Source organism: Salvelinus alpinus, chromosome 22, assembly GCF_045679555.1.
Source record: "Salvelinus alpinus chromosome 22, SLU_Salpinus.1, whole genome shotgun sequence".
Lineage (NCBI taxonomy): Eukaryota > Metazoa > Chordata > Actinopteri > Salmoniformes > Salmonidae > Salvelinus > Salvelinus alpinus.
The window spans coordinates 24,199,840-24,219,173 of NC_092107.1; the positions used below are offsets into that span (position 1 = coordinate 24,199,840).

The window sequence follows — 19,334 nt, forward strand, 5'->3', positions numbered from 1 at the left end:
CAGTCAGGAAGTTAAAGCTTGATCGCAAACTGAAAAAGCGTGTGCGAGCAAGGAGGCCTAGAAACCTGACTCAGTTACACCAGCTCTGTTAGGAGGAATGGGCCAAAATTCATCCAACTTATTGTGGGAAGCTTGAGGAAGGCTACCCAAAACATTTGACCCAAGTTAAACAATTTAAAGGCAATGCTACCAAATACTAATTGAGTGCATGTAAACTTTTGACCCACTGGGAATGTGATGAAAGAAATAAAAGCTGAAATAAATCATTCTCTCTACTATTATTCTGACATTTCACATTCTTAAAATAAAGTGGTGTTCCTAACTGACGTAAAACAGGGAATATTTACTAGGATTAAATGTCAGGAATTGTGAAAAACTGAGTTTAAATGTATTTGGCTAAGGTGTATGTAAACTTCTGACTTCAACTGTACCACAAATCCCTGAGGGGCCTTATTGTTATTATAAACTGTTTACCAATGTAATTAGAAGAGTAAAAATAAATGTTTTGTCGTACCTGTGGTATACGGTCTGATATACCACGGCTGTCAGCCATCTGCATTCAGGGCTTAAACCACCCAGTTTATAACATGAGACATGTGATGACCTGATCTTTACCCTTTGCCCGAGGTTTCGGTTTCAGTCCCCATGGTCCTATGGGACGTCTGTGTTCTTCCTACCCCAGGTGTGAGTGCCTAATCTCGGGTTCAGCCAAAAGAAGAGTCCCTGGCTGAGCTGTTGCAAATACATTTGAGGGGAAAGTGGTAGACCGGCTGGCCAAGGCCTGTGGTTATCAGCAGAGAGAAAACCTGCCTTGGAATGGGCGCCTAAATCTTTCATCAATGCTGAGGAAGCTGGCCATCAATCAAGTGCAAAGTGCGCTGAAAATGGCTTACTTAACTATTCCTGAAAATTAAACAGCCATTCTCATCTAAATCAAATGGGAAAGTATACTCCCCGCCGCTCTTTGGAGTGATTAAGTTATTATGCAGCATTAAAGTGGACAGTGCGCTGGTCTCGTGTTAAGCAATGCGAAGAGTGTAAATCTACATGGGCTGACTTAACAGTAGGTGGAAATGAGGCGGTCTTGCATCCCCACATCCATTAGGCACATTTAGAGATGGATTACCTTTGATTACATGTCAATTTGCCCATTTTCCATGCAGCATAAACCTACTATAGGGAAATTATCATTCTTATAATAAATTGAAAATTCTTTCTGTAAAATGCCTATATTGGGGGGAGAAGTATTTCGTCACTTTGCTCTGAATTTCATATTACCAAGACATCAACACAACATCTGCCCAGACTTGGTTGGAAAACAAAGTCCTGTTTGAATCTGTCACTCTCTGTGAATCATAGCCATTGGACCAATATGTTGTGGCATTTTACTCTGCTCCAAGGGTACTCTATAGGCCCAAGTTGTTTTCTTCCATTTACCTTCATGGCTTCTGGAAATAGAGAAGGATATAAACACAATGGAGGCATCTGAGATGTACAGTTGCAGTCGGAAGTTTACATATACTTAGGTTGGAGTCATTAAAACTTGTTTTTCAACCACTCCACAAATTTCTTGTTAACAAACTATAGTTTTAGCAAGTCGGTTAGGATATCTACTTTGTGCATGACACAAGTAATTTTTCCAACAATTAATTACAGACAGATTATTTCACTTATAATTCACTGTATCACAACTCCAGTGGGTCTGAAGTTTACATACATTATGTTGACTGTGCCTTTAAACAGCTTGGAAAATTCCAGAAAATGATGTCATGGCTTTAGAAGCTTCTGATAGGCTAATTGACATCATTTGAGTCAATTGGAGGGATATCTGTGGATTTATTTCAAGGCCTACCTTCACACATTACTGTGCAGCCGTATTCATCGACCTGGCCAAGGCTTTCGACTCTGTCAATCACCACATTCTAATCGGCAGACAAAACAGCCTTGGTTTCTCAAATGACTGCCTCGCCTGGTTCACCAACTACTTCTCTGACGGAGTTCAGTGTGTCAAATCGGAGGGCCTGTTTTCCGGACCTCTGGCAGTCTCTATGGGGGTGCCACAGGGTTCAATTCTCGGGCCGACTCTCTTCTCTGTATACATCAATGATGTCGCTCTTGCTGCTGGTGATTCTCTGATCCACCTCTACGCAGACGACACCATTCTGTATACTTCTGGCCCGTCCTTGGACACTGTGTTAACTAACTTTCAGACGAGCTTCAATGCCGTACAACTCTCCTTCCGTGGCCTCCAACTGCTCTTAAATGCAAGTAAAACTAAATGCATGCTCTTCAACCGATCGCTGCCCACACCTGCCCGCCCGCCCAGCATCACTACTCTGGACGGTTCTGACTTAGAATATGTGGACAACTACAAATACCTAGGTGTCTGGTTAGACTGTAAACTCTCCTTCCAGACTCACATTAAGCATTTCCAATCCAAAATTAAATCTAGAATCGGCTTCCTATTTCGCAACAAAGCATCCTTCACTCATGCTGCCAAACATACCCTCGTAAAACTGACCATCCTACCGATCCTCGACTTCGGCGATGTCATTTACAAAATAGCCCCCAACACTCTACTCAACAAATTGGATGCAGTCTATCACAATGCCATCCGTTTTGTCACCAAAGCCCCATATACTACCCACCACTGCGACCTGTACTCTCTCGTTGGCTGGCACACGTATCACACTCGTCGCCAAACCCACTGGCTTCAGGTCATCTTCAAGTCTCTGATAGGTAAAGCCCCGCCTTATCTCAGCTCACTGGTCACCATAGCAGCACCACCCGTAGCACGCGCTCCAGCAGGTATATCTCTCTAGTCACCCCGATAGCCAATTCCTTCTTTGGCCGCCTTTCCTTCCAGTTCTCTGCTGACAATGACTGGAATGAAATGCAAAAATCACTGAGGCTGGAGACTCTTACCTCCCTCACTAGCTTTAAGCACCAGCTGTCTGAGCAGCTCACAGATCACTGCACCTGTACATAGCCCATCTGTACATAGCCCATCGAACTACTTCATCCCCATACTGCTTTTATTCATTTATCTTGCTCCTTTGCACCCCTGTATCTCTACCTGCACATTCATCTTCTGCACATAAATCACTCTAGTGTCTAATTGGAATATTGTAATTACTTCGCCACCATGGCCTATTTATTGCCTTACCTCCCTTTTCTTACCTCATTTGCACACACTGTATATAGATTTTCTTCAACTGTATTACTGACTGTATGTTTTGTTTATTCCATGTGTAACTCTGTGTTGTTGTATGTGTCGAACTGCTTTGCTTAATTCTTGGCCAGGTCGCAGTTGAAAATGAGAACTTGTTCTCAACTTGCCTACCTGGCTAAATAAAGGTGAAATAAAACAATTATTAAAAAAACTCAGTGCCTCTTTGCTTGACATCATGGGAAAACCAAAAGAAATCAGCCAAGACCTCAGATAAAAAATTGTAGACCTCCACATGTCTGGTTCACCCTTGGGAGCAATTTCCAAACGCCTGAAGGTACCACGTTCATCTGTACAAACAATAGTACTCAAGTATAAACACCATGGGACCACGCAGCTGTCATACCGCTAAGAAAGGAAACGCATTCTGTCTCCTAGAGATGAACGTACTTTGGTGAGAAAAGCGCAAATTAATCCCAGAACAACAGGAAAGGACCATGTGAAGATGCTGGAGGAAACAGGTACAAACGTATCTATATCCACAGTAAAACGAGTCCTATATCGATATAACCTGAAAGGCTGCTCAGCAAGGAAGAAGCCACTGCTCCAAAACCGCCATAAAATAGCCAGACTACGGTTTGCAACTGCACATGGGGACAAAGATCGTACTTTTTGAAGAAATGTCCTCTGGTTTGATGAAACAAAAATAGAACTGGCCATAATGACTGTCATTATGTTTGGAGGAATAAGGGGGAGGCTTGCAAGCTGAAGAACACCATCCCAACCGTGAAGCACGGGGGTGGCAGCATCATGTTGTGGGGGTGCTTTGCTGCAGGAGGGACTGGTGCACTTCGCAAAATAGATGGCATCATGAGGCATGAAAATGATGTGGATATATTGAAGCAACATCTCAAGACATCAGTCAGGAAGTTAAAGCTTGCTCGCAAATGGGTCTTCCAAATGGACAATGACCCCAAGCATACTTCCAAAGTTGTGGCAAAATGGCTCAAGGACAACAAAGTCAAGGTATTGGAGTGGCCATTACAAAGCCTTGACCTCAATCCTATAGAAAATGTGTGGGCAGAACTGAAAAAGCGTGTGGGAGCAAGGAGGCCTAGAAACCTGACTCAGTTGCACCAGCTCTGTCAGGAGGAATGGGCCAAAATTCACCCAACTTATTGTGGAAAGCTTGTGGAAGGCTTTGGTTTGACCCAAGTTAAACAATTTAAAGGCAATGCTACCAAATACTAATTGAGTGTATGTAAACTTCTGACCCACTGAGAATGTGATGAAAGAAATAAAAGCTGAAATAAATCATTCTCTCTACTATTATTCTGACATTTCACATTCTTAAAATAAAGTGGTGATCCTAACTGACCTAAAACAGGGAATTTTTACTAGGATTAAATGTCAGGAATTGTGAAAAACTGAGTTTAAATGTATTTGGCTAAGGTATATGTAAACTTCCGACTTCAACTGTATGTACAGTAAACAGAAGGCAAATAGAACTTGGTGTGCTTCTGTTCCTTATATTACTGTAGCTCATTATGTTACAGTATTTCTTTGTATGGAGTGCCTAGATTAAGTTATAACACAAACCCTCATGCTAGTACTGTATGTGCACCCACATGACCACATTAATGGACACACACACACACACAGAAAACTATGCTCATCCTTGAATTATGGAACCTATTATTTGCAGAAATTGTATCTATTTTTCATACAGTATATGGCCCATCTTGGTTTTCTATAGCTGTATTAATTCTGTCTTCTTCTCTGAATCCAATACAAGCACAATAGAGAACACAATGAAAAGTAGAGACTGTAGAAACCACTCAGCCAGGCTGTCCATTCTTGGTCATTTCAAAAGCAATTAAGGCCGTGTGAATCAATACCTCACAAATCCAGAATTAACATTTAATGACACCTGCAGGCGAAGTACTTTTTTGGTCTGTGACAGGAACATCGATAATGACCTATTGCAGCCCCTCTATTAGAAAGTCCCCAAGACGTCATTGAAAACTGTTCCAAAGCCTGGCCATTTGGTAGGAGACCAATACATTAATAAGTAGGAGTGAATGATTGGACAGACAAGGACATAATAATACCTCCTCTGTGGCTCTCCAACTGACTCCAACTGTAGTCTCTACATCAAAATGATGCCCTGGTGAAGTGGCTAGGAAAATATGGTATTATTATTGGTATCCCAGAAATATGAGCAGATGGGAGCCAACGGGATCTCAAGTCTGAGGCAGGCTCGATTACGAACATGGAATGTTGCCCCTTTAGTAACCCTCCAATCGGCAACAGGAGTCTATAGTAACACTCCAATAGGCAACAGGAGTCTACAGTAACTCTCTAATAGGCAACAGGAGTGTCTGCCATAATGGTTTCATCTACCTTGTCCTTGCAGATACGTAAGAATTAGTCATTGCGGGAAAGGAGGGAAGGGTGCTGTTCCATTTTGGATATAAATCAAATCAAAGTTTACTGGTCACGTAATGCTTATTAGCTACTAACAAAGCAGTAAAATGTCAAACAGGTACGCAATAATCAATAAAAACAACAATTTTTTTTAAAGATCAACAAGAAATGTCGAAACATATCTAATTATCAACCCAAATACCACTGTAACAGTAATCCAAATGCAATCTATATGTACGTACACCGGATGAATCTACGCAAGATATACTAGGAATGATATGTACGCAGTAGATATATTAGAGTAAGCTATGTCAAGAATAAGGTATATAAATAAATATGTAGTGTGTATAAACAGTGTAACTAAAATGCAATGAACAGTAGTAGAAATATTAGAATGAGCTATGTTGAGAGCACACTACATAAAAACACAGTACAAAACCCCATAGCAAAACGGATAGAATTGCATGAAATTTGCTTCCGGGCCTGAATCCAAAATATAATTAATATATATGTTGAGAATGATTTGTATAGACAGTATGTGAATAGAAAAGGTGTGTATAGCAGTAGTTACATAGGATGAGCCATGACTACAATACAGTATATACTGTACATTCAAAGTGGGTAAAACAGCATGTAAAAAATGTGAGTGACCAGTGTTACATGACTATGTACATAGGGCAGCGGTCTCAAAGGTGTAGGGTAGAGTACCGGGTGGTAGTCAGCTAGTGGCAGTGTCTGAGGTTCAGGGTAGGGTACTGGGCGGAGGCCGGCTAGTGATGACTGTTTAACAGTCTGATGCCAGTGGCATGTATTCATGGATGCAAAGGGAAGCCAGGCTTCCCCCCCAAAAATTGCAAAGAAAAAATACAAAATCTAAAAATATATATTTCGTCTCTCTGTGTTTCATAATTTTACTTCAATTCTTAAGAGGCTGAATGTATCTCACAGGAGAAAGCATCCGAGCGAGCGAAACAGCGCCCCTCTGTCTTTCTACGTGTAGCCCATCTATCTGATGCGGTCTGGTCCAAACGAGTATGACATTGTTGCCGCCCGTGGCATTGAAGGAAAGGGAAGCCAGAGAGCATCTGGCCTCTCTTGACAAAAAAAGGATACAAAATTAGCCAATCAGTGTTGAGCTAAACTGAGCAAGATCAACTGTGAATGGTCCTGGCGTACCAAAAAAAAGTTTCAAAGGAAGCCAGGTTTGATTTGGCGTCACTCCTATCAAATCCCATTGAAAGCATACGTCATTGACAGAAAAACTTGAATTGTTGCATCTGGTTGTTGTTGTTGTCCTCTGGTGGCTAGCTAGCCAAAATTGTCCCTTTCCTAAATTAGCCATGGATGGGGATAGGTATTTGGACTTGTGGTTTTACGTAAATCTCCGTACCTGCCAATGATTATAACGGCGATTCTGATCCAACCATTAATTCACACATTGTTGTGCCCCTGGCCTGAGAGGATGGAAGTTCAATATGTGGCTAGATGTAGGCCCAGAAGGCTAATGTTAACTAGCTAACGTTGCCCATGAATGGAAGTTAGGCTAGCGAGCAAGCATTTTAGCCAGGTATCCTAGGACAACAAAAAAATAAAAGCGTGTACTGTATGACAGAGTGATAGACTGTTTTGTCAACATGAAAGAGAGGAGGATGGCATTGCTGTTTCTCGACAAGTATGTTGAGTTAAGATGTTTTTCTACTTGCACGAAAGTGCACACACACACACACACACACACACACACACACACATAAATCAGAACCATCCATGGACAGCCACAACATATTTAGCTTACGTTGATCGGACTAAATAGTTTTTGGTATCTTTTAGTTATCACTGTATAAGACTAAGCAGAGGTAATTTGATGATGTTGAAATGTGCTGGAATAGTGGAGGCAGCTCCTGTTTTGTTTACGACTTGTGGTAACTCTTCGTGGTTCTAAATCAGTAGTTGTTTATTTGTCTGAAACATAATGTCGGAAACATAACCTTGCTTGACCATGCTGTAGGTCATGTAACTGTCTGTTACTGTACATTCAATATGCTTTGTGGACTCCACTGGACAGAGGTTGTTATCCGGTTTTGTGACAAAACAAAGATGTGGTTGAATTTATTCTGCCACTGTGTCTTCTCATTGTCTCAGCCTTTAGGCTTATCTAGCACGGTCAAAAGGCATATGAATTAACAGGTTATAGAGCAAACAATGCAATTATCACAACACATAGGTTCAGGGCAGGGTACTGACCAGAGGCCGGCTAGTGGTGACTGTTTAATGATAACAATCTTGTGGTATATTGTGACATCCATGTCTCCTGTCTATATGAAAGTGTAAAAGGGGTGAGAGAAGAGAACGATATGTAAGACTACTATTTAGTATGCCTGGTATTGAGCTGGGACTACTATTTAGTCTGCCTGATATTGAGCTGGGACTACTATTTAGTCTACCTGGTATTAAACTGGGACGACCAGTCTACCTGGTATTGAGCTGGGACTACCATTCAGTCTTCCTGGTATTGAGCTCAGAAATTGGCATTGAGAGACATGCCGAGATTAGAATCCAGAGTCTTCACGTTTCTCATATCAACAGATGGGAATTTGGGAATGTTCTGACATGATTTTTCTAAGGATTTCTTGATGATTAAGACCATAGCTTCATCATATTCAATTAAGATGTATAACATAAGACTGTAGAGAGAAGATGAAGGCTGTCAGGATGCATCTGTTTTCTAGTTCTTTTTGAAAAAGAAAAAATGGAGTGAAATGTTGACAACTTGTTGTGTTGTACAATATCCAGGTTGTGTTCATCTTATTCTGGTTCATCACAATGTGTTGAACTGTGGAAAGGGAAGGTGTTCTTGCAGCTCTCCCATTGAGAAACATATACCCTACATCACTGTGTTTTGTGAGCATGGATTCAGTGACAATAGCAGCAAGCATGGATCTTTTTCTCTTTCTTCAATACATTGAAGTATTATCCATCGGTTCCACTTCTAGTCAGTCCATTCAAAATAGTGTTCATGATTGTCATCCTTCAATCTGATTGGTCTGAATTCTCAGAAGACATTCTTCAATTTGAGGAGAGATTGTTTAGAAATCTTGTGCACATCGAGCACATCCAACCAAGCATATACACCCCCTACCATAAACACCCCCTACTAAGCATATACACCCCCTACTAAGCATATACACCCCCTACCAAGCATATACACACCCCCTACCAAGCATATACACACCCCTACCAAGCATATACACCCCCTACCAAGCATATACACACCCTACCATATACACTCCCTATCAAGCATATACCCTCCCTACCAAATTACCAGGTCAGAGGCAATTTGCATTCATACTATGCCTCAATAAGACTGGGCCCCTGCTGTTCTCTAAAAAAATAAACATCTTTGCAGTTCATTTGATCTTCCATCACAAACGTCTAAATATATACACCCAGTCGCATCTGCAGCCGACCAATATTTGAGCTGCAGCCTACACAGAAAACCTGACTCAGTTTAGCGTTCCATGGCATTCATTCATTCATTTGTCATTCATTCATTCCCATGATTTTGGATGAGATAGGATGCTAATTGTTTCATAACATCACCATTCTCCATCCACAGCACCAGACTCTTAGCAAGTGACAAGGCTGTATGCATTTCTCCCAGTCTCCACATCTTAGGGAGAAATAGAAACAACCTGTCACTGCCACATATACCTCCTGTAAACAGGACCCACTGGGCACAGACATCAGTTCAATGTTTAGTTTTGATTTACATTTGATTGATTTGTCAAGTATCCTGAATTCAACATGAAATCAATAAAAAAAATGTCACCATTTCATTGGATTTAGGTTAAAATGCCCTTTTAGTTGATGACTTTTTACAAATCCAATACGTTTCCATGTAGACTCAAGGTCATCACGTCGATTTTTTGGGTTGAAATGACATGGAAACAACGTTCATTCAACCAATTTTTGCCAGGTGGAGAATGACGTAAGCCCTGATTGGAGTTCTGTACTATAGTCCTCTGCTGCGCCTGCTCTTGAACAGTAGTTCTGTGATGGTTGAGACAGGGATATTACATTGTGGATGCACATGCAGCTGAGGTAGATTGATTGGCAACCTTGTCAGATACTTCAGTACAGTTATTGATGCCTAAAGTTGGTCTGAATGGCATCCTAATGTGACTGATGTCATGTCTTCCTATAACGTGACTGACGGATGACGTCATGCGGTGACTAAGCCCTGGCCAGTTGTCTTCCATCCAGGTCTCAGGGTGGTGTTTCCTGGCTGTATGAGGAGGCATGGCTGGCTGAGATGTCGTGGATGATCACACCACTCTGCTCAACGTGCTGCTGCTGTGCGGGCCTGGCTCCTCCAGCTGCACCATTGCATCACTGATGGTGCCATGATCCAGTTCTAACTGTGGGTGAGGAATCATAGTAATTTACCATAATCATCAACATGTTTAGCACAATACATTATAGCCATTGTTGTAATATGGCCATAGGCCTGTTTATGACAGGTTTTAATGAGTGCAAAATACCATATTAGTCTCACCGCATAGATTCCTTCCACAGCACAAACACATTGATCCATCAGTCTAATCAAACACTGATTTTCCAAAGCAATGAAATGTGCATATGCAAAAATTATTAAATTATTTGTTCCAGATAGTGCCTGTCTATATACCACAGGAGTCGGGTGGCACCTTAATTGGGGAGGATGGGCTCGTGGTAATTGCTGGAGCAGCGGAATTAGTGGAATTGTATCAAATACATCAAACACATGGTTTCCATGTGTTTGATGCCATTCCATTTACTCCATTCCAGCCATTATTATGAGCCGTCCTCTCTTTAGCAGCCTCCACTGCTGTATACAGTTTTAGATACTCAGGCAGCACAAATGGCAATTTCCACTGAGGACTTCCCTGTCTACTCTCCACTGAGGCAGGAGAAAACTGCTTAAAACTCTTCTTGCCCCATTTCTTTATCAGTGGAAGGCTTTTATGGGGCTTATGTCTCATCAGATGCATTCACACTTTGGAAATTAACTCTTTTGCCTGACAGGATGTGTATAAGTTGAGTATTTTTACGCCTGGAAGATTAATAGAATTAACGTGGTATTATGTTGCTGTGCTAAAAGACTGTCCCCTTCATCATGGTAAAATAAGTTAGTGGTTCTCTCAGCCAAGCCACCACATCTTGTAGAGTGGATCATTTAGCTAGCGGCCCTTATTGACATGTTTGTCGCTCCTCCTCTCTCCTGGCAGGTAATGACGAGACATAAAACCAATCCTGGAGATGCCGAAGAGAAGAGACATTCTTGCCATCGTGTTGATAGTGTTACCGTGGACTCTGCTCATCACCGTTTGGCACCAAAGTGCAATCGCTCCGCTGCTCGCCATCCGCAAGGGTACATACTCAATCCTCCACTTTCTCATATGTCCTCTGTTGCATTCAATAGCCAAGTTATACAATCCAATTCAATCACATGCCCAGTCACAGAACATCATGGTACAGTACATACAGTACAACACATGGCTTCCACAGGGTCTGTTACAGATCCCTATGTGGTGGTGTGCATCATCAGATTGTAATATAGGTCAATTGTCAGTTAAGGCTATCCAAAATGAACTTCTTGGTAAGTGTCCTTTGATTCGCACAGTCCCATCCGCAGCTTGTGCTTGGAGTAAAGCTAATTTACACGCAGCATATGGTCTTCAGCTAATATATTTAGCAGTTAAACTGTAGAAGGCTTTTCAAATCAAGAGGAGACTAGATTAATTTCTAATGCCCTTTAATCAGCATCTGAAATAGTAATAATCATAATAATCACTGCTCCCTAATAGCTTTCAGGCAGGCTTTATAGAATCTCCTGAGTTGGTGTTTATGTGGCTCCCACATACTGTTCACAAGCCTGAGACGTTATCACACACTCACATTATGAACCCCCTTCTCCATAAATGTGACCCCAAGTGACCGTAATAAACGAACAGTCTGATATGTCAAGTACAGTACTCTGTCTAGTGAACAGAACCATATTAATAGGCCCAATGCATCTGTTTGTTTTTATCTCAATATCACATCACTGTGATTGTTTTCAATTAAAATGGTCAAAAAGAAACAAAAATAGCTTCTTAGCAAACAGCAATTTCTCAATCAAGAATTTAGCTAGGACTGTCTGGGAGTGGTCTGAGTGAGGTGCCTAATTATTCCATCCTCAATGTGGAAATATACATAAAACACAGGTAAATCACATTTTTGACTTCACTGTGCCTTTAAGGTGACCGTAAATCAATAGCGTTCTTTGCCTCCTTTCATTTGGCATCAAGGTGAAATGTAAGATGTAAAATTGGCAGGTCTCCACAAATCAACTGGAGCCGTTCCTTTGTTTTGTCTTAAGAGTAGCAGGGGTTTGCCAGAATGCTTTCTGTCAGCCACCGCAGAACATCTGGCCCTCAGGAGATTGTGTGAATCTGCTGTGTGATGTAGAAATATCATGTTTCTGTCTGAGGTGAGAACCTCCTCTCTAACTGAGCACTGATAAAGACTGCCATGAACTATGGAACAATGTGGAGAAATGAAAAATGAACTACGTTAATGATCCAATAATGATATTAGATCCATCATAGAGAGCTATGGGAAGCCACAAAATCATAGCTCCACTACTGGAATAGGCCCTGTCCCTGCCATGGCTGTTATAGCTGAATGAGTAGGGGCAGCCAGGGGAGCCGCTGCCCTAACCAAACTGTAGCCATGTTGTCCGCTCACGTCACGCTGCCTGCTTTCACTCTTTGCTGCCTGTCACCACCTAGTAAAAGAGATCTTTATCATACCAAAGAGGCTTGCAGTACATCAGCACCGACTCTCAGGTACTTGCCTCTTGGATTGTGCCACTTGAGATTATACAGGGGGAAACCCCTCCCCCGGGGCGTGCTAATGCGTTATGTCTTTCTGTTCCCCTGCAGATGACGGAGCCGACGGAGGGCGGAGGGAGGCGGGCCAGGCCAGCGACTCTAAGGAGTACTGCTCCTCTGATAAGGACATAGTGGAGGTGGTGAGGACGGAGTACGTGTACACACGGCCGCCACCATGGTCCGACGTGCTGCCCACCATCCACATCATCACCCCAACCTACAGCCGCCCGGTCCAGAAGGCAGAGCTGACGCGGCTGGCCAACACCTTCCTCCATGTGGCCAACCTGCACTGGATCCTGGTGGAGGACTCTCAGAGAAGGACCCCGCTGGTCACACGCATGCTCAGGGAAACGGGCCTCAACTACACCCACCTGAACGTGGAGACTCCCAGGAACTATAAGCTGCGTGGGGACACACGGGACCCCAGGATACCCCGGGGCACCATGCAGAGGAACCTGGCGTTGCGCTGGCTCAGAGAGACCTTCAACTCCAACAGCAGCCAGGCGGGCATTGTCTACTTCGCTGATGACGACAACACCTATAGCCTGGAGCTGTTTGAGGAGGTCAGTCCAGGCCTGGGGCTCAGTGGCATCTCATTGCTACGTCTGGTCCACTATATTCCCTTTAGTAACACTGAACACAATGGTAGTGGGGAGTTTACAGCAAATAATTTAAGAATTAATCACATTTATTTTAATTTGGAACCATTTTTCCACATTGAATGATGGCTACTTCTACTCCTAGTAGTAATAGGTTGTGGTTATTGCCTGAAGTATTTTGATTCCCATTACCAACAACAGTGGTCCAAGGATAAGTTTGAACTTGGTAATTAGTGCCTCAGGCCATCCATTTTGACTCAAGACACATTGGCTTGGCTTGAATGGATGCTGTTGGGCCCTGGGGCACTAGCCTCAGGTCTTGTTAGTGTGAACGGGGCAGGTTGTAAATGATGTGCTCTGTATCGATGGGCCTGTCATTGCCTGATTTCCAGGGAAAGGTAGAGTGCTCTCCCTCTCCCTAGTAGCCCTCCATCACTTACACCCAGCACCAGCACTCTTTATAGGGGAGAGTAACGACCTAAAGGGCTGAGCTTGAGCTAGCTGCCTTTGGGCTGACCGATAGAGAGAGTCAGTGAGAAACCACTCAGACCCAACTGACAGAGCAGTAAATATCGGTAACAGGTGTAAGTCATGGAGGGGATGGCTTTGGAGACAAGGCAGAAAACAGCTACATGTGAAGGGGTTTAAAGTAGACATCCATCCAAGAGATTGCATGTTGTTATGATCTGGACATGAATTAACCTGACTGGAAAGATGCCAGCTTGTTCAGCTTGACCTGACATTTGAAATATGAAACATTTTACAAATGAAATCATTCATTGTCATGAACTCTTGCCCAGACTTGGCAGTAATTCAATATGGAAACACGGGTTACAAATACAACAGCTGAATAAAATACGTACAGCAAGGAACTATAATGGCCAACCTAACCTTCTGGTATTGCACCATTACATAACATTAAGCAGATGCTCTTACCCAGAGCAAACCAGACCATGGGGAAACATTCCATGATGAGAGACATGGGCAGAGACTCTGCTGTAAATTGTGAAAATTAAAATAGCTCATGAAATATGCATCTGCCATAGTTAAACTAAATCACAGTAAAGGGGTGCATTAATTATTAAGCTTTCATAAAAAAAATGCTTATGTTGCCTTTCCAAAGCCACAAGGAATACTTACCGGCAGCGCCTGCCTTTTATCATATCTAGCCTTCTTCTTCAGCATCCACATTCAACATTGTGAACCAGATCACTAAGAATAGAATATATCACCTAAATCGAATACTTTTTTTAGATCATAAAATAAGTATTTGATCTAAAAGGTAAATATGATATTGCTTCTGGTTTAGGCATCATTGGGTGTACTGATGAAAATGGGGCACCGTTTAGGAGTTGAACTAAGCCATCAATTCCATGTATTAAAGACAGATAATCAACCTATAGCAGTATAATCACCCGCAAGCAGTATCAGCCTATTTCTGATGACAACTCACTTTAGAGCTTCTGTGAACCAGTACAGATCCTCATCTCGTCACCCTCTCCTGTGCTCCAGATTGATTAATACACCTCGATGTCTACCGTCTCCCTTTAAAGTTTGGGATTAGTTTCCTTTGTTGTGCTCAGACTTCAAGAACATAGGCAAGCTGTCTCTGTGGGCCTCCCCATCACTCACATCGCCCCAGTAAAGGAAAGAGTTTACACACACACAGACAGAGAGAGAGAAAGAAAGAGAGAGAGACAAGAGGAAACTTAGCAGAAACACTTAAAATCCAGAAAAATGGGGTAGCACTTTGTGGCATTTCCATCAGCTCAGCTCTAAACTGAGGAGACTGGGTGCCGTTTTAGCACTGATTCCCATTAGTGGCAGCCTTGGAAACATTCATTTTCACATTGTAGCATGGAGGGAGACGGGCAACGCCCCTGATGATGCCTGAGACAGTTTCATTCAAGAACCAAACCCTTGAGGAAAACAGCTATTTCACTCGTAGGAAAGATGCATGATCTAAACTAGTGATAAAGGTCCGTTTTCTAATTATCAGAAATCACACATGACCCTTGAGAGAAGGTGATGTCATCCCTAACACACAATTATGTGAAATATTATCTGGCTGGCTAGCCTGGCAGAGTCCTGTTCTTGGTGGCCCAGATGTGTTTCCAAACTTCACACAGACACGTCTCCTCTCTGATCCGCTGGGCTGATGGGTTATCATTAGATACGGCTAGAATACTGGGACACACACAGGGAGAGACCTGTTTCCACAGTGTTGTCCCACCCACCCACCCACCACACACCTCCTCTCTCCACTGCACACCTCATTTAAAAAGCACTTCTACAACAGAACACCAGCACCACTATTATTTCTACTGCATTGAGTGTGGATACATTACTCTACAGTTCACCCCTCATTAGAAAACTTCCTTTCATGACTCTCTCGCTGCCAGTGGTGCAGAAACACAGTCGACAAAGAGCGGGCTGCCGGGAGATCGTTTGATGCTGGAAGATTAAAGGACAAACCTGAGCCTCTGAGGAATGGAAGAGGCTCGGCACCTTTCAAGCATCTCCTCAACCAACCTGCTCTTCTACTCCCATCCACTCTGTATAATGGCCCTGGTCCTCAAACCCACTTAGCTCTGTCCATGTTTACTCTTCTTAGGCTGGGTCCATCACGGTGGCCCTGCAAGGCTCCTGTGATACATGCAACATACACATTCTACATTTTAGCTTCTCTGACTCTATTTGTATCATTGTTTGCAATGAAAACTATAATGAATGTATTTTGCTTTGTTGGCACATCTTGTATAGACACTGATATACTGATCCTGTTAATTAAAAATACAAACAGCGCAAATATGCTTAACTTTCTCTGTCCTCTCTTCTTCTCCATCCAGATGAGGTCAACAAGGAAGGTATCTGTATGGCCCGTGGCCTTCGTTGGTGGTCTGCGCTACGAGTCGCCCAAGGTCAACGCAGCAGGCAAGGTGTACGGCTGGAAGACTGTATTCGACCCTCACCGGCCCTTTGCCATCGACATGGCAGGCTTCGCCATCAACCTGCGGCTCATCCTCTTCAAGCCCCAGGCCTACTTCAAGCTGCGGGGAGTGAAGGGAGGCTACCAGGAGAGCAGCCTGCTCCGAGAGCTGGTCACACTCAATGACCTGGAGCCCAAAGCTGCTAATTGCACTAAGGTAATGCACAGCAGATAGAGCAAAACAGATGCTTTCTTTTTACATGTTATACTCTGTAATTTTACACCAGAATATCCTCATTTTATCTATTGGTAATTTATATAATGTCAGGCAAATGAGAAATCCATACTCTGATGATCCTCTGGTGGATCCAACCTTACTGCAGAGGCAGTGGCAAGTTCACTCTCTCCAAAACAACTTTATATACAGTGGGGAGAACAAGTATTTGATACACTGCCGATTTTGCAGGTTTTCCTACTTACAAAGCATGTAGAGGTCTGTCATTTTTTATCATAGGTACACTTCAATTGTGAGAGACGGAATCGGGGAAAAAAATCCAGAAAATCACATTGTATGATTTTTAAGTAATTAATTTGCATTTTATTGCATGACATAAGTATTTGATACATCAGAAAAGCAGAACTTAATATTTGGTACAGAAACCTTTGTTTGCAATTACAGAGATCATACATTTTCTGTAGTTCTTGACCAGGTTTGCACACACTGCAGAAGGGATTTTGGCCCACTCCTCCATACAGATCTTCTCCAGATCCTTCAGGTTTCGGGGCTGTCGCTGGGCAATACGGACTTTCAGCTCCCTCCAATTGGGTTCAGGTCTGGAGACTGGCTAGGCCACTCCAGGACCTTGAGATGCTTCTTACGGAGCCACTCCTTAGTTGCCCTGGCTGTGTGTTTCGGGTCGTTGTCATGCTGGAAGACCCAGCCACGACCCATCTTCAATGCTCTTACTGAGGGAAGGAGGTTGTTGACCAAAATCTCGCGATACATGGCCCCATCCATCCTTCCCTCAATACGGTCCAGTCATCCTGTCCCCTTTGCAGAAAAGCATCCCCAAAGAATGGTGTTTCCACCTCCATGCTTCACGGTTGGGATGGTGTTTTTGGGGTTGTACTCATCCTTCTTCTTCCTCCAAACACAGCGAGTGGAGTTTAGACCAAAAAGCTCAATTTTTGTCTCATCAGACCACATGACCTTCTCCCATTCCTCCTCTGGATCATCCAGATGGTCATTGGCAAACTTCAGACGGGCCTGGACATGCGCTGGCTTGAGCAGGGGGACCTTGCGTGCGCTGCAGGATTTTAATCCATGACAGCGTAGTGTGTTACTAATGGTTTTCTTTGAGACTGTGGTCCCAGCTCTCTTCGGGTCATTGACCAGGTCCTGCCGTGTAGTTCTGGGCTGATCCCTCACCTTCCTCATGATCATTGATGCCCCACGAGGTGAGATCTTGCATGGAGCCCCAGACCGAGGGTGATTGACCGTCATCTTGAACTTCTTCCATTTTCTAATAATTGCGCCAACAGTTTTTGCCTTCTCACCAAGCTGCTTGCCTATTGTCCTGTAGCCCATCCCAGCCTTGTGCAGGTCTACAATTTTAACCCTGATGTCCTTACACAGCTCTCTGGTCTTGGCCATTGTGGAGAGGTGGGAGTCTGTTTGATTGAGTGTGTGGACAGGTGTCTTTTATACAGGTAACGAGTTCAAACAGGTGCAGTTAATACAGGTAATGAGTGGAGAACAGGAGGGCTTCTTAAAGAAAAACTAACAGGTCTGTGAGAGCCGGAATTCTTACTGGTTGGTAGGTGATCAAATACTTATGTCATGCAATAAAATGCAAATTAATTACTTAAAAATCATACAATGTGATTTTCTGGATTCCGTCTCTCACAGTTGAAGTGTACCTATGATAAAAAATTACAGACCTCTACATGCTTTGTAAGTAGGAAAACCTGCAAAATCGTCAGTGTATCAAATACTTGTTCTCCCCACTGTATATAACCAGGTGCTAAAAACGTCCTCGGATCCATTAGGTCACTGGCAGGCTCCCCACACATAGTGGGTGTGATTGTAAAAGGCTTCAGGGCAGAGTGTAGTGTTTCAAACCCACTTCATCTCCGGCCTGGCTGTTCTCTGTCTGGCCCTGGCCCCAGACCCAGCCGCTAAGCCTCTCCCTGGGCAGAGAGGAATCGGACAGGGGCCTTAGCCCACCACCACTCACACTCACAGGATGGGATATTCAGCCTGATTATATTCAGGACTCCTGGAGGGGAGTAGATGAAAGGGGGGGGGTGGGGGGGTTGGAGCGGGGGGCATCCTAGCATGCATTCAGCCCAGATGAGCACAGGGAGAGGGATGGGGGATGAGCCGTGCTCCGGCACCTCTCCTCCTTATAATCTACCTCTTCAGATGCCAGTGTGACTATTAACCTCATCTACACCTGGGTAAAGTGGGAGTTGGCTTCTGGTGGAGGCAGCTCAAACACACCTCATGCATAATTCATTACTGATGTGGAGGAGATGAAAGGTAGGGCTACTCAGAAACTGAGGGGAAGAAAATTAGCTCTACACGTCGATTCTTTTCCACCATCAATCTCCTGGATGTGTGTCCATTTTCCAGGGCCAATTCATCCCACTCCAAAGGCTTGATTGGGGCTATAGTTACCGGTACGTGACGCACCCAAAAGAACTGAGCTGCATCACTTTACAAAGAGCCAAAAAGGGGGCACTCTATTCCCTATCATATAATGTTGAGCTGACACGCCGGAGTACATTCTTACATATAGGTTTCCTATTGTACAATCTGTACTGCTCTTGTTGCTATATATGGGAGTAGAAGAACATCACCGCAGCCCATGCTGAGAGAGGAGAGAGGAGGGGTGAATGGGATCAGGAGAGAGGAGGAGTGAATGGGATCAGGAGAGAGGAAGAGTGAATGGGATCAGGAGAGAGGAGGAGTGAATGGGATCAGGAGAGAGGAGGAGTGAATGGGATCAGGAGAGGAGGAGTGAATGGGATCAGGAGAGAGGAAGAGTGAATGGGATCAGGAGAGAGGAAGAGTGAATGGGATCAGGAGAGAGGAAGAGTGAATGGGATCAGGAGAGAGGAGGAGTGTATGGGATCAGGAGAGAGGAAGAGTGAATGGGATCAGGAGAGAGGAGGAGTGAATGGGATCAGGAGAGAGGAGGAGTGAATGGGATCAGGAGAGGAGGAGTGAATGGGTGTGTGTTTGATCGTGAGAGTGCTGCCTGATGCTGATTCTTTTCTCTGATATTTCTCTACAG

At 43.6% G+C, this 19,334-nt stretch overlaps 1 protein-coding gene across 6 annotated transcripts in view; it reads left to right on the forward strand.

The window, feature by feature from the left end:
* LOC139549294 (galactosylgalactosylxylosylprotein 3-beta-glucuronosyltransferase 1) overlaps positions 1-19,334 on the forward strand; it is a 115,257-nt gene that overhangs the window by 92,343 nt on the left and 3,580 nt on the right. For 3 of the 6 annotated variants that reach the window (XR_011669859.1, XM_071359590.1, XM_071359588.1), the window contains exons 3-6: positions 9,857-10,017; positions 10,861-11,003; positions 12,559-13,070; positions 15,956-16,252. Coding sequence is in view for 5 of the 6 variants with exons in the window: in XM_071359590.1 (XP_071215691.1) it covers positions 10,892-11,003; positions 12,559-13,070; positions 15,956-16,252 (921 nt within the window). In the remaining variant the exon portion in view is untranslated. Of the gene's footprint in view, positions 1-9,831; positions 10,018-10,860; positions 11,004-12,558; positions 13,071-15,955; positions 16,253-19,334 lie in introns of all 6 variants that reach the window. The other 3 variants (XM_071359592.1, XM_071359589.1, XM_071359591.1) reach the window with 3 other exon arrangements.